This window comes from Carcharodon carcharias, chromosome 2 (genome assembly GCF_017639515.1).
Source record: "Carcharodon carcharias isolate sCarCar2 chromosome 2, sCarCar2.pri, whole genome shotgun sequence".
NCBI lineage: Eukaryota > Metazoa > Chordata > Chondrichthyes > Lamniformes > Lamnidae > Carcharodon > Carcharodon carcharias.
The window spans coordinates 84,474,215-84,489,312 of NC_054468.1; the positions used below are offsets into that span (position 1 = coordinate 84,474,215).

The 15,098-nt window shown below is 41.8% G+C and overlaps 1 protein-coding gene across 5 annotated transcripts in view; it reads left to right on the forward strand.

Moving 5' to 3' along the window:
* LOC121272942 (diacylglycerol kinase delta-like) overlaps window positions 1-15,098 on the forward strand; it is a 147,388-nt gene that overhangs the window by 20,671 nt on the left and 111,619 nt on the right. For all 5 annotated transcript variants that reach the window (XR_005941928.1, XM_041179839.1, XM_041179847.1 and 2 more), the window contains 2 exons: window positions 4,505-4,615; window positions 10,190-10,270. Coding sequence is in view for 4 of the 5 variants with exons in the window: in XM_041179839.1 (XP_041035773.1) it covers window positions 4,505-4,615; window positions 10,190-10,270 (192 nt within the window). In the remaining variant the exon portion in view is untranslated. The remainder of the gene's footprint in view (window positions 1-4,504; window positions 4,616-10,189; window positions 10,271-15,098) is intronic.

Sequence of the window (15,098 nt, forward strand, 5' to 3'; positions counted from 1 at the left end):
GCATTAAATAAAGCACAACTCACAGGATGTGATACTGAGTCTATACAAGGCATTTGGCCATCTGCACCTAGAGCATTGTGTAGTTATGCTCACCGTATTGCAGGAAGGGCATGAGGACACTGAAAAAGGTTCACTAAAGGGCTACTCATTTGCTATCTGGTACTTGACAACTAAACTACAAGGAAGGACTACAGAACTGAGTTTGTTTACAAAAGAGAAGATTCAGAGAGGGTCTTATGGGGGTATTCAAGATCCTTAAAATTATCAACAAGTTGACTCCTGAGAAACAGCTTACCATAGCCCAAGAGTGTCAACAAGAGGTCTCTCAGGAGGGGAAGAAAGTAGGACTGATCAGATGTAACTATTACACAGGGTGGATGGTAAATATTCGGGATGGTTTGCACAGGCCTGTGATCAAGGCTGGTAGCATTAGTGATGTTAACATGAGGTTGGAATATTATATTTGCTGAGAATATTAATTGAGCCATTAGGCAGGGAACTTTGTCTTCTGTATTTTGGACTACAGAGCCAGTCAGATGAACCGAAAAAGCTCTTTCTAATCCTGTGTTTTGCTGAAAAAAAGAGACATTTTTTGTCGAAACTTTTCTCTTTGCATTCATCAGGACAATATGCAAGAAAATGCCGATGTCAGGGGAAACATCATTTAAACTACAAAGACAATAAGATCATGTACACACATTGCGCCTGTTCCAGCTAAACAATGTAAGTGACAGCCATTCGCTGGTTCATTCCCCGGGGCAATGTCTTGACCAATCAGAGTCAAGCAGCCTTGTTTAAATTTCAAACAATGCTTGGCAATTAACTTTCAGTCAACACCAACTAGTGCATTTTCCATGGTAATAGCTCTATAAGTCAGAGTTCACTTGCCAACCAATCAGCACACTTTTCTTATAGAGTATAAATTTGTTGTTTCCCCTTATATTGTCATTTTCTTGTGAATTGCCCGGATGAGTGCAAGACGAAAAGCTTCGACAAAAGATCTCTTTTTTTTTAGTACTACTCAAATTCTGTATTCACAGACAACTATTTGTTTCTATGTTTCTATGAAAAATGTAGCCTTGTCTGTTGACTGGATGTGAAGCAGTAAGAAAGTCAACTCAGTGTCAAAGAAGAATGCTGAGTATGTACCATTTCAGGACAATAGTTCGGTCACAATCAGAATATTATGTTCAGCACCAGGCACCCCTTTGCAGAAAGAACATTAAAGCACTTGGGCTCTTCAGCACAAATTAACTGGGATGATACCAGAGATGGAAAGCTGTAATTCAGGATAAACTTGAGATACTGGCACTGTTTATACTGGCTCACACAAGGCAAAGAAGAGATTTAATAGAGTTTTTTTTTAAATTATGAAAGGTTTTGATAGAGTGAATTGGCCAAGAATATTTCCTCTGGTTGGGGAGTCAGTGACAAAGGATCAATGATTTAAAATTGTCACAAAGAACATAGAGAGAAGTTGAAGACATTTCCTTTCACATTCCTACTTTGAGCATGCCATTGGAAGTGGTTGAGACTGTGACAATTGCATCTTTTTACAGAAAACTGGATAAATATTTGAAGCATTTGAAGGTATGGGGCTATGGGTGGAGAGGGAGTGCCAGTGGGTTTAGGAAGTGATGGGCTGAATGATGATCTATGCTATAAAGTCCTGTGCTTCTATCTGGTTCACCTTGAGAAGATTGATAGAGCTGGACAGAAGTACATTGGTGCTGTGGGAACAAAGCAGACTGATTCTTATAACACAGAGCCAAAATAAATTAAAGTCTGTCCAAATCTTGATGTCAGACAGCACAGACATGGAGCCTTTGGTGGAGGAGAGGAGAATTGGATGTGTGAAAGCTGACCATATGCTTGCACATGATCTCTTCATAGGGATAGCATGTAGAATCATAAAATGACCTAGCACGCGAAAAGGCTAATCAGCCTGTTGTGTAAGTGTCAAATCTTTGATAAAGTTATCCAATTGACCTCAGTCTGCAGTCACCCTGTAAATTTTTTGCCTTCAAGTATTTATCCAATCCCATTGTGGATGATAGCTAAGTGAATCAAGGATAGAACTGTGGGCACGTTGCAGGTGATTGTACAGGCATGGGAACAGGAATTTTTTGGGGAGATGGAGTGGCTAAATAGGCACAGATAAGAACGTAACCAGAAGTGAATGGTGTCATGACAATGGCACAAAAGGACTGGTCAGGAGCTTTGAAAGTAATAAAGAGAGTAAATAGATATACAGGATATTGATGACTCAAGGCTCAGAAGTTAACATTTTTTTGTAACATATACATTCTTCTCCTCTCTTGACAGCACTGACTCTCACTGGCTTCCCTGATTGCCATCCACCTTCCAGCATCTCATTCAAGTGACTTCTTAATGTATGAGCTTGGCTATTGAGTACTAGCAGCCTATTCAATGCACAGGGCATCACAGCTGAACCTGATTCTGTTCCCACCCAAACTCCACACATGCATTTTCCAGCAGGAATCATGAGATAATCAGGATCATAAATCCTGGCTGATTTCCCCCAGCCCAGCCCAAGGACACTGAGGCCAATTATATCAACTGAATCTGTCTCCATCAGTCGAAGTTTTTTTTTAACCTATCGTGCTCTTTATAACCATTAAGAGGATGATAGTAATATGTTGAGAAGCCAATGAATTTTTAAATCATAGGCCTTGACTGCATTATTTTTGTACGCTAGAGGATCTATTGTATTGCAGAATTTTCACAACGTCATGATAACTTACAGCCCAGAGGGAGGCCATGTATGCAGCCCATTGCGCCTGTGTTTGCCAACTTATCAACTGCAGCTATCTGCTCTAATCCCAATTCTCTGCACCTCATTCCTGCCCTTCCATGCTCTTTCTTTTCAAACTCTTAACTCAAGTCAATTTTTTAATGATGTAATCTATCATTGCTGGGGTTCATTTCTAAAGATTTAGAAATAAAGAGCAGAGGAGTTAATGTTAAACTTTAACATTTGAATCCAATAAGTAATTTGGGACAAAGTTCTTTACCCAAAGTGTGGTTAGAATGTGTAGCATGCTATCACATGGAGTATTTGATGGGAATAGCATAGATGCATTTAAGGAGAAACACATGAAGGAGAAAAAAAATAGAAGAATCTGGAGTCACGAGTCAGTGCAATATCAAGCCCCGCTGCTCCCCGGGCCGCAACAAATGTGAAAAAGTTTGATTAACCCACCTAATTGTTTAATTTAGGTTAACAGAATACGAGCACCAGCTTTGTAAACGTAAATAAATAACTGTTTATTGAACACATTGTCTTTAACCAGTGGCAAAAGAAAAAATATGATGTACTAATTTCTATCTCTATAACCTAAACTTTGCCCCTTAAATCCCTATACACACATACATACAAGACACGTAAAAACGTGGATTTTAAGAGTGGGATAAAACAGCTCAACAGCACCAATTCTGGCATACAATATTTGATGGGTTGATTTTGATCGATGCCTCCCAAACTCCTTTCAGCCCTTTGTTGATGACATGAGGTAGTCTTCCAGCACTTTCAGTATTTAGTTCACTGGTTGAGCATTTGCCTTTCAACGTCTCTACTGGTGATTTTCCCCTTTCCCTCTTGACAGGGCAAGGGCAAGTTATAGAGACATGAGGAGAAAAAGCCAGCTAGCTATTATTGTGGAATTATTGGATTCTGACACATAGGAGCAAGAAGTTTTAGGTCTTATATTCTTTTCAGGCTAGGAGCTATTCTGCTCACTGCTCCCACACAAATCCTGGTCAACTGGTCAGGATTAAATTAAAACATTATTGCTAGGCAGCTCCCCATTAGACCAGCCTCATCCTCAGCACCACCCTGTCTTTCATGGCACACTCTGTTCCAGGACAGCAATATTGTATATATCCCTCATACTGTTCCAGTGGACATATCCTTCAAACCACAGCCATTGTAATTTTAATCTACAGTCTAATAGAAATAAAAAGATATATTCTTTAGAAAGTCCAACAAAAATAAAAAGATATGTTCTTTACAATGCTGACAGGGCTACATGAGGAAGGGTAGAAGGAAGTTCATGTGGACCGTAAATGCAGACTTTAACCTCTGTGCTTTAGACACTATATGATTACAATTGAATTGCGGAAAATTCTCCCCCTTGTAATGGACAAATTACATTTATATGGCATCATTAATGTTGTAATTACATCCCAAACTGATGCATACCAGTTTTTACCAGATAAAATTTGACATTCAGCCACAGAAAAAGATACGGTGACCAAAAGCTTGGTCTAGGAGAGGCAGGTTTTGCACTATGTTCTATTTGGTAGTGAATCTAGCTTGCATATTTTTGCTTTCTAAATGGTGATTGTAAGAGTGGTTGGGGGTATTACTCAATATTCCAGCTCTCTGTCCTGTATTTCTCTGTCTAAAAGGTGGGCATTGCATCTATGTTCCAGTTCCATCTTGTGTGCCTACATTTCTGAATGGAGTTTTCATTCCCTACAGGCTATAATAAAAGAAGGACTTCTGATGAAACAGACAAGTTCATTTCAGCGCTGGAAGAAAAGATATTTCAAGCTCCGAGGACGGACACTGTATTATGCAAAGAATGCAAAGGTGATTTTTAAAAAATATGCAGTGAATCAACTACAGTTAGAAACAGAAACTGTTTACCTATTTGAGCATTCAACATTGTGGTTGGCAAGATCGTGTGGTGTGATAACCAAAAGTGTTTTTTCAGACTATCTGTCTTTTATGCTGTAATTCAGTCTTGTCAGCTCAGCCAATGTGACCGCATGACTCTTATATTGTAATCCATCAATACACCATTGAAAGCTTGGGTTATTTTTCTGTTTTCTAGCCTCATTGATTATAACTAAACTCTACACTCACTTGGTCTTTTGCATTCCACTGGTCTTTTCACAGCTCAAGACCTAGATACACAGGAGTGCACAGGATGGGAAAAGGCTGTTGCAGTCCATTCAGCCGTCCCAGTGTCTAAGAAATATATCTAATGATAGCTGTCATATTGCTCTATCAAATTTTTCTCCAGGTACTTACCAATCAATGTAAAAAAAATATTCTTAACAGGCTGAGGGTGCTGGTAAATAAATAAGCTTCCAAGCCTAAATGTTATGCACCCAGGATATTGATACAAGCCAGAGAGGAAGTAATGAACAGGGATAAACATTCATTTTTCATTAGACATAGAGCTGTGCCCAAAAGATTAGAAGGTGGCAGATGTGGCATTCTGTTAAAAAGGTGGAGTGAGGAAGAGATATGCCAGGTGACTATCAATTAGTTATTTTCAAGTTGGTAATAGGAAGATGACTAGTGACCATAATTAGAGATAATATAACTAAATATATTATACAGTGTGGGCTGACCAGTGATGGTCAACATAGAATTGTGACAGGTAGTTCATGTTTGACTAAGTTGATTGAATTTTTTGAAAGCATAATCTGCTGAGTTCTGCAGGTACAACAGCCAGAACTTGGACTTAAATAGTTCCTATAATGAAGAAAACCAGCCTAAGGCACTTGACACATGTGGTTTCAAAAAAAATGCTGGAGGAATTAACACAATCTTGGTCAGAGGTGGGCTTTAAAGAGTGTCTTAAAGGAAGAGAGGAGCTGGAAAGGCAGAGGGCATGGAAAGGGAGATTGAGGGTGTGCTGTCTTGACAGTTGAAAGTATGGCCCTCAGTGGTGAGATGAAGGAGAGGATGCACAAGAAGTTAGAGTCAGAGGAATGGGGAGAGGCCATGCCTTGAAGGTATTTAAATACAGGGATGAGAAATTTTAAATTTGAGGAATTGAGGGGCAGGGAGCCAATGTGGGACTTGCTGTAGGATAAGATGTGTGCAACAGAGTTTTGGATTTGCTGAAGTGTACACAGGTATTGATTGGGAGAGCATTGAAATAATAGAGTTTGGAAAAATAGTCAAATTTGGAGGTGACAAAGTCTGGATAAGGATTTTAGTGGCAGTTAGGCTGAGATAGGCCTTATGAGGGTGATGTTATGCAAATGAAAGTAGGCAGTCTCTGTGATGGAAAGAAAATTAATTTGTAAACTTAGCTCGGGGCTGAATAGGTCGCAAACAGTCTACTTCAGCTTGAGACAATGTCTGAGAAAAGGGATAGAATCGGTGCCAAACATCCGGGGCATGTAACAGGGGAGTCAAAGATTATAGCTTCGGTCTTCCCACTGTTTAAGTGAATAAAATTGTGTTTCATCAAAGACTGGATTTTGGGCAATTAGACTGACGACAAAGAGCAGTGGATGGGTCAAGGAAGGTGGTGGAGATGTCAAGCTGGGTGTCACAGCATAACAATCCCAGTCATCTAACATGGTTGTTAATTATCATTAAAACTGTAAGAAAATGTTTCATCAGGGTTTTTTTTCTGTTGGAAAACACACAAGCCATGTTTGGAAGGAGACTTTACGGAATCATACATCATGCCTATCAACGGAAAAAGCATTTTGGATAGAGATCCTTTATCAGGACATAAATCGGTCTTTCCTCTTTGAGTTGCAGTCTGATCTGTGTATTCCAGCGTTCACAGCTTTGCTTTTTATCTCTAGTTTAATGGAAGAACTATTTAATCTGAGAAAATAGGATATCTGCATCACAGTTATGGCTTAGTAGGTAACAGTCCTGTCTCTGAGTCAGAGGTTTGTAAGTCCCACTCCAGAGAATTGCCCACAAAAATCTAGGATAACATTTCAGTGCAGTACTGAGGGAGTGCTGCATGGCTGGAGGTGCAGTCTTTTATACCTATCAGCTGATGTCCCAGACTCGTCCATCATCATCCCTGCGTAGTCCTGTCCCACTGGAGCCGCACAGTGGCATAGAGTTGGGAGTGAGTTGCCCTGGGAGCCCTCAACATTGACTCTAAATGCCATAAAGCATCATGGCATCAGGTCAAATATAGGCAAGGAAAGTTCCTGCTGATTTAACACCTACTGCGCACTCAGCTGATGAATCAGTGCTCCTCCAAGTTGAACACTACTTGGAAGAAGCACTGAGGCTAGGAAGTGCCCAGAATGTACTCGTTATGGTGGAACTTCAATGTCCGTCACCAAGAGTGGCTTGATAGCACCACAACTGACTGAGTGCAGAAGGACTTATTTGCCAGACTGGGCCTGCTGCTGGTGGTGAAAGGGAAAAACTTACCTGGCCTTCATTCACCAATCGATCTGATGCAGATGCATCAGCCCATGGCAGTATTGGTAAGAGTGACCGCTGCATAGTCCTTGTGGAGACAAAATCCCATCTTCACACTGAGGATACACTCCAACATGTTTTGTGGCACTATCAAATGGGATAGATTCAGAATAGGTCTGGCAGCTCAAAACTGGGCATCCATGGAACAATGAGAGTTATAAGCAGCAGCAGAGGAATTGTATTAAACCACAGTCTGTAACCTCATGGTTCAACATATCTTTCACTCTACCATTGCCATCAAGTCAGGGGATCAACCTGGTTCAATGAGGAGTGCAGGAGAGCATTCCAAGAGCAGCATCAGACATACCTAAGAATGAAGTGCCAACATGGTGAAGCTATGGAACCAGATTATGTGTATGCTAAACAGCAGAAGCAGCATGTAATAGAGCTAAGTGATCTCATAACCAACAGATCGGATCAAAAAACTGCAATCCTGCCACATCCAGTCATGTGCAGTGGTGGAAAATTTAATAACTAACCAGAGAAGACTTCACAAGGCCTGGACAACATTCAGGATTGGGCTGATAACTAAGAAGTAACATTTGTGCCACGCAAATGCCAGGCAATGGCTGTCTCCAACAACAGAGAATCTAACCATCCCCCTTTATATCCAACCATTATCTTTGCTAAATCCCCCACCATCAATATCCTGGGGTGGGGGGTTACCATTGACCAAACACTTAACTGCACCAGTCATATAAATAATGGGGCTACAAGAGCAGATCAGGGGTTAGGAATTCTGTGATGAGTAACTCATCACCTGACTCCACAAATCCTGTTCACCATCTTTTCACCAAAAGTCAGGAGTGTGATAGAATTATCTCCACTTGCCTGGATGAGTGCAGCTCCAACAACATTCAAGAAGTTCAAAACCATCTAGAACAAAGCAGCCTATCAACCGCCTTCAACATTCACTCTCTCCATCAACGGGGCATAGTGGCAAGAGTATGTGCCATCTATAAGATGCATTGCAGCGACTTACCAAGTTCCATCAGCAGCACCTTCCAAACCTGTGACCTCTACCACCAAGAAGGACAAGAGGAGCGGACGCATGGGAACACTACTACCTGCAAGTTCCCCTGCAAGCCGTATACCTTTCTGACTTGGAACTATGTCTGTGCCTTCACTGTCACTATGTAAAAACTCCAGAACTGCCTTTCAACAGCACTGTGGGCATAGCTACACCATAGAGACTGGAGTGATTTAAGAAGGCAGCTCATCACCACCTTCTCAAGGGCAATTAGTGATTGGCAACAAATGCTGGCCCTGCCAGCCTGTTTACATTTTATGAAAGAATAAAAGTAATAGGTGTTATCACCCAAAATCCTGAAGAGATCTGTACTGCCCTTGTGACAAAACATCCTGGAATTCTCATCGACACAGAACAACCCTGATTTTGAGCCTCCCTCTTTAACATGGGTGTGCTCAAGAATTTGTAACAGGTATTTTGAGCCAGTTTATTTAAGCATTACTAATCGTATGTACAGATCTCAAGTAACTATGTCATTTGGCCAAATCAGATCTTGTCAAATTCCATGAATTCAGATAAGGCTCCACCCACATAGTTAGCCTCACCCATAAAAACCTGGCATGCAAGTACTCAAGACAACCTGCTGTTGTTTTTGGTGCATCATCAATTCAGCTTATTTTTTTGTCTTGGGAAAATGTTGATGGAGTTGTTGAGAAGATGAAGATTTGTTTTATTTTATCTGTCATGGCCACATTTCTTGCAGTTACTGCTTCCTCTTTGTCCCCTTATGTTCTGCTTTAATTGTCTTCACCTTGGCCCATTTGGTTGACATTTTGTTGTTGTACTGCTGTACTTTGAGTTCACCAATAAGTGTGCACCATAATCTGATTTTATGAAAATGTGTTGCAAATAGGTTTGCTTGAGGGGATGGAGCAGCTGACAACATTGTGGGGATTACGGCTTCAAAGTAAATGAGCTCACTCTATTGGCATTGTGCTTTTGTCGCTTCCCAACCAAATATGGTGCAATGTGCAGTATTTTTGAAACCTCCAATATAAAAGTATTTATAGCACTTACCAATGCATTCATATTGGTGTTTTGAGTGGATTAAAATAACTCAACTTTTTAGAATCCCTTTTAACACATCAGCTCTGAGCCACTGGTGATGAGTCTGTTGTCCATACTGTTGGAATCTGCAGTCATGAGAATTGCATAAGGCTGACATTTACTGGAAAATTCCCTTCTGACTGTTTAGTGCCATCTACAAATTCACACGGTATAAATTTAGCTTTCCAGCTCCCGGGGCCAAAGGCCTCAGTCACTTGGCAGCTATCTAAAAACAAACAAGAATGTGGTGTACTCAAGCAGGAAGTGCTTGAGAGGAAGAGTGCTCCAGCTCAAACCCTCTTATCCTCATACCCAGCCTAGAGAAATGTAGAATAGACCTCCTTATTATGATACCTGACAGGGGTCAATCATCATTTATCATGATAACCCTTTTATTATTATATCCAGTGCAGCAGAATTCTCCTTCCTCCCAGTGAGACTGTCTACAAGGTGGTGGAGCATGTATCCTCTTCCGCTCAGAACTTTCCATGGGGACATAACCCTACCCACTACCCCCAGCCTTTATAACATGGGCATTGGGTTGCACCCTTCCATTGGTCTCCCTGTAATACATTTATGGGATAATAATGCCCCACCACTCTCTCTAATAGGGTTGATGTCTTACCCTGTCCCCCCCCCCCCCAACCATTGACCTCTCCATAAGATATATGTGGAAGTTGTACTCCTCCATTAATCTCTCAGTAAAAGAGCTGTTGGATAGCAACCGCCATTTATCTCCCAACTAGAAGTGTGGGGTCATCCTTCCTCATTGTAATGGTATGGGGGCTGATATTTCAGCTCATTAACTTTGATCATCCATACTGGCTCAGTTTCTCACATACAGCAGTACAATTTCAATGGCTGTCTTGTATGTTTTTTTCTTATAGTCCATCATATTTGATGAAGTGGATTTAACAGATGCCAGTGTCGCAGAATCCAGCACGAAAAATGTTAACAACAGTTTTACGGTGAGTAGCTCTGACATGAATCATAGTTAGCAGGAATTTGGCTCCACTCAATAATGTTACTGAGAATGGATTGTTGTTAATAATAAGCACAGGTAGCATAGATGTTTGATTATTTATCGGACAGTTAGTTAAATAGTTATACCAATGGCAGTAGCTATATTTTGTTTTAAATGTATTCATCACATTGGCTGATTATGTTCCATGCTGAAGAGGGAACATGTATTTATATAGATAAAAACAAAAAACTGCAGATGCTGGAAAACTAAAATGAAAACAGAAATACCTGGAAAAACTCAGCAGGTCTGGCAGCATCGGCGGAGAAGAGCACAGTTGACGTTTCGAGTCCTCATGACCCTTCAACAGAACTAAGTAAAAATAGGAGAGGGGTGAAACCAGCTTATATTTCACCCCTCTCCTATTTTTACTTAGTTCTGTTGAAGGGTCATGAGGACTCGAAACGTCAACTGTGCTCTTCTCCTCCGATGCTGCCAGACCTGCTGAGTTTTTCCAGGTATTTCTGTTTTTGTTTTGTATTTATATAGCACCTATCAGATCCCAGGTATCTCAAAATACTTCACCGCCAATAAATATCTTTTCAAGTGCAGACAATGTTGTAATGTAGGCTGAGGTGGGTTTATTTTGCACACAGTAAGGTGCTACAAATAAAAAGATAGGTAAATTATCAGCTAACCTGTTTTAATTATGTTGGTTGAAGCATGAACATTGGCAAGAACAGCAGCTGATTTGACCTAAGTTATTCAGTTAAAAATTTATTTTAAATCCTTTCCTATTGCAGAGGCTGGGTTTAAGATGCCGGGGTGCAGGATAGAGGTACTCTAAATGTTGGCTGTAATGAGCTAGGATGTAGGGATAGAGGAGTTATGGAGGTTAGATGTAGTGAGTTGTGATGTCAGGGTAGAGGAGTTACAGAGTTTGAAAGTAATGAATTGAGATGCGGGGATAGAGGGGTTACAGAGGTTGGGTGTAGTGACTTGGGATGTAGGGGTAGAGGGGTTACAGAGGTTGGCTGCAATGAGTTGGGATGTGGGGATAGAGGGTTACAGAGCTTGGGTTTAATGAGCTGGGATGGAGAGGTTACAGAGGTTGAGTGTAATAAGCTGGAATGCAGGGGAGAGGGATTACAGAGGCTGGGTGTAGTGAGCCAGGTTGTAGGGGTAGAGGGGTTACAGAGGTTGGATGTAGGGGTAGAGGGGTTACAGAGGTTGGCTGCAGTGAGTTGGGATGTGGGGATAGAGGGTTACAGACCTTGGGTTTAATGAGCTGGGATGGAGAGGTTACAGAGGTTGGGTGTAATGAGCTGGGCTGTAGAGGTAGAGGGGTTGCAGATATTGGGTGTAGTGAGTTGGGATGTAGGGTTAGAGGGGTTACAGAGGTTGGATGTAATGAGTTGGGATGTAGGGGTAGAGGGGTTACAGAGGTTGGGTGTAGTGAGTTGGGATGTAGGGGTAGAAGGGTTATAGAGGGGTGCAATGAGCTTGGATAGAGGGGTTACAGATGTTGGGTGTAGTGAGTTGGGATGTAGGGGTAGAATGGTTACAGAGGTTGGGTGCAATGAGCTGGGATGTTGGGTTGAGGGTTGCTGAGGTTGACAATAGTGAGTTGGGATATCGAGGTAAATGGGGTTACAGAGGTCAGGGGTAGAAAGCTGGGATGTAGGGTCAAAGAATTACAGAGGTACGGTGGAATGAGGTTCTGGATGAATTTGGGGATCTTGAACCTGATGCACTGATTTACTTGAAACCACGGAATAGATTTGTATGACAGTATTTGAAAAGTGGAAATTTGAACCAATTGGAATTTGTTCTGGTTGGGAGATTGATAAAAGGGATATTGGAGAAACTGGGTCTGCAGGTAACAAAGCCTTTCATAAGAATTTTAGTGAGATTAAGGTGGATAAATGCAGGTGCTCTTGGCAAGGTGGTGGATAAAATCTTGGCTTGAAGTTCAAGCAGGTTTAACAGTTAAATCAACTTATTCAAACAGATAGGGATGGAAATGCAATTTCAGGCAAAAGTACAGGCGTTTAGCAGGAGACAGGTAACATAGCTTCAGTATTCCCTGTGTCAGCATAAGAAATATCTGACGAGATTTAAGTAGAAGAAATACTGAAGACTGGTTTATTTTTCCTGTTGTTGCTAATTACCTCTGTGTTGTCAGACTGTCCTGAACTTCATGTTGGATGGTATGACAATACAGAAACAACAGGAAGGGCAAACAAAAACAGAATTACCTGGAAAAACTCAGCAGGTCTGGCAGCATCGGCGGAGAAGAAAAGAGTTGACGTTTCGAGTCCTCATGACCCTTCGACAGAACTTGCGTTCGAGTCCAAGAAAGAGTTGAAATATAAGCTGGTTTAAGGTGTGTGTGTGGGGGGCGGAGAGATAGAGAGAGACAAAGAGGTGGGGGGGGGTGGGGGTGTGTGGTTGTAGGGACAAACAAGCAGTGATAGAAGCAGATCATCAAAAGATGTCAACGACAATAGTACAATAGAACACATAGGTGTTAAAATTAAAGTTGGTGATATTATCTAAACGAATGTGCTAATTAAGAATGGATGGTAGGGCACTCAAGGTATAGCTCTAGGTTTTTTTTAATTTTAATATATAATGGGAATAGGTGGGAAAAGGAAAATCTTTATAATTTATTGGAAAAAAAAAGGGAAGGGGGAAACAGAAAGGGAGTGGGGATGGGGGAGGGAGCTTACGACCTAAAGTTGTTGAATTCAATATTCAGTCCAGAAGGCTGTAAAGTCCCTAGTCGGAAGATGAGGTGTTGTTCCTCCAGTTTGCGTTGGGCTTCACTGGAACAATGCAGCAAGCCAAGGACAGACATGTGGGCAAGAGAGCAGGGTGGAGTGTTGAAATGGCAAGCGACAGGGAGGTTTGGGTCATTCTTGCGGACAGACCGCAGGTGTTCTGCAAAGCGGTCGCCCAGTTTACGTTTGGTCTCTCCAATGTAGAGGAGACCACATTGGGAGCAACGAATGCAGTAGACTAAGTTGGGGGAAATGCAAGTGAAATGCTGCTTCACTTGAAAGGAGTGTTTGGGTCTTTGGACGGTGAGGAGAGAGGAAGTGAAGGGGCAGGTATTGCATTTTTTGCGTGGGCATGGGGTGGTGCCATAGGAGGGGGTTGAGGAGTAGGGGGTGATGGAGGAGTGGACCAGGGTGTCCCGGAGGGAGCGATCCCTACGGAATGCCGATAAGGGGGGTGAAGGGAAGATGTGTTTGGTGGTGGCATCATGCTGGAGTTGGCGGAAATGGCGGAGGATGATCCTTTGAATGCGGAGGCTGGTGGGGTGATAAGTGAGGACAAGGGGGACCCTATCATGTTTCTGGGAGGGAGGAGAAGGCGTGAGGGCAGATGCGCGGGGGATGGGCCGGACACGGTTGAGGGCCCTGTCAACGACCGTGGGTGGAAAACCTCGGTTAAGGAAGAAGGAGAACATGCCAGAGGAACTGTTTTTGAATGTAGCATCATCGGAACAGATGCGACGGAGGCGAAGGAATTGAGGGCAAACTGTTCCTCAGCATTTCATACACCCGGATCTAACCAGAATTTCCACTCTGATTTTAATTCCTAGGAAATCTCCCAACATCTACTGTATTTTCCAGGAAACTTGACTTTATTCGGGATTTCATAACAAATGTGGCGGAATTATTTGCTGTTCAGACATTTCCTGGTTTCCATCTTTTTCAACATGGGCTTTCATTTGGAGAGTGTCAGAAAGCCTGGGCATTTTGGTGTTGGTTCCATTCAAATGTGACAGCCTGTATAGACTTGTTAACTGTTAATTGTATATTAAATATGTTTAATTGTGTGCTGTTGAGGGGCATTAACTGGATTTTCACTTGAGCATACATAAAGGCACTTATTGAAACTGTAATGTGGTGGAGTTAGAAGGTGTAAGCTTGTAACCTTTAACTCTAAATAAATGTAAAAGATTGGCTTCAGTACAATCTTTCATCAAGTGGTTTTCTAAAAGATAATAACAACCAGTGAGTAATCCTTGATTACACTATTTTGTGGTTCTTGTCATGCAGGCTAAGTATGGGAACTTACAGAACTACTTGATATGAGACAAAGTAAGACAAGGAATGCAAAGTTGGGTAGCTTGATTACACCCTCAGGGCACTGTACAAATGCTTCCCAATTTATCCTTACTCTAAACAACTAAGGTGAACGCAGATGTGTCCCAATCTTTCCTTAGATTAGTGACAGGGCAGAGGTAAATGTTGGCAGTATTGTCTAAATGACCAAGCTGCTATAGCATTGAAACAGAGGTCAGACTGTTGCCCAATCTGTCCTGCCCCATGGGCTTGAATAACTGAGGACTTTAGAGCTTGCTTTTTCCTTTTAGAACAAACTCATCCAGCTCATGCTCAGCCTCCTACACAAAAAACTCTTGCTGACCAGATAGACATACTTTTAACTGATAGGTTTTAAAACTATCCTACAAATAGCTCAAATGACACCAACATGCACCGATGCTGCCAGACCTGCTGAGCTTTTCCAGGTAATTCTGTTTTTGTTTTGACCAACATGCACATGCCTTGTTTTATTGCCTGAGACATCAAGACTTCTCATCACAGAGAAGTTCCATGAGTTTCTATCATGGGAAAACGCAGGCTGTCTCTGTTGAGGGACGCAGAATGATGGTGTTCTACAATACAGAAGTCACCAGTCTGGTAGGAACAAAATCAAAGGCAAGAACATTGCTGAACAATGAGAAACCGCATGGCTTGTATTTCTCCCGGCACCTCCTTTGTTATTACCTACTGTCAGAAATTATCCAGGAAGGTTTGAAG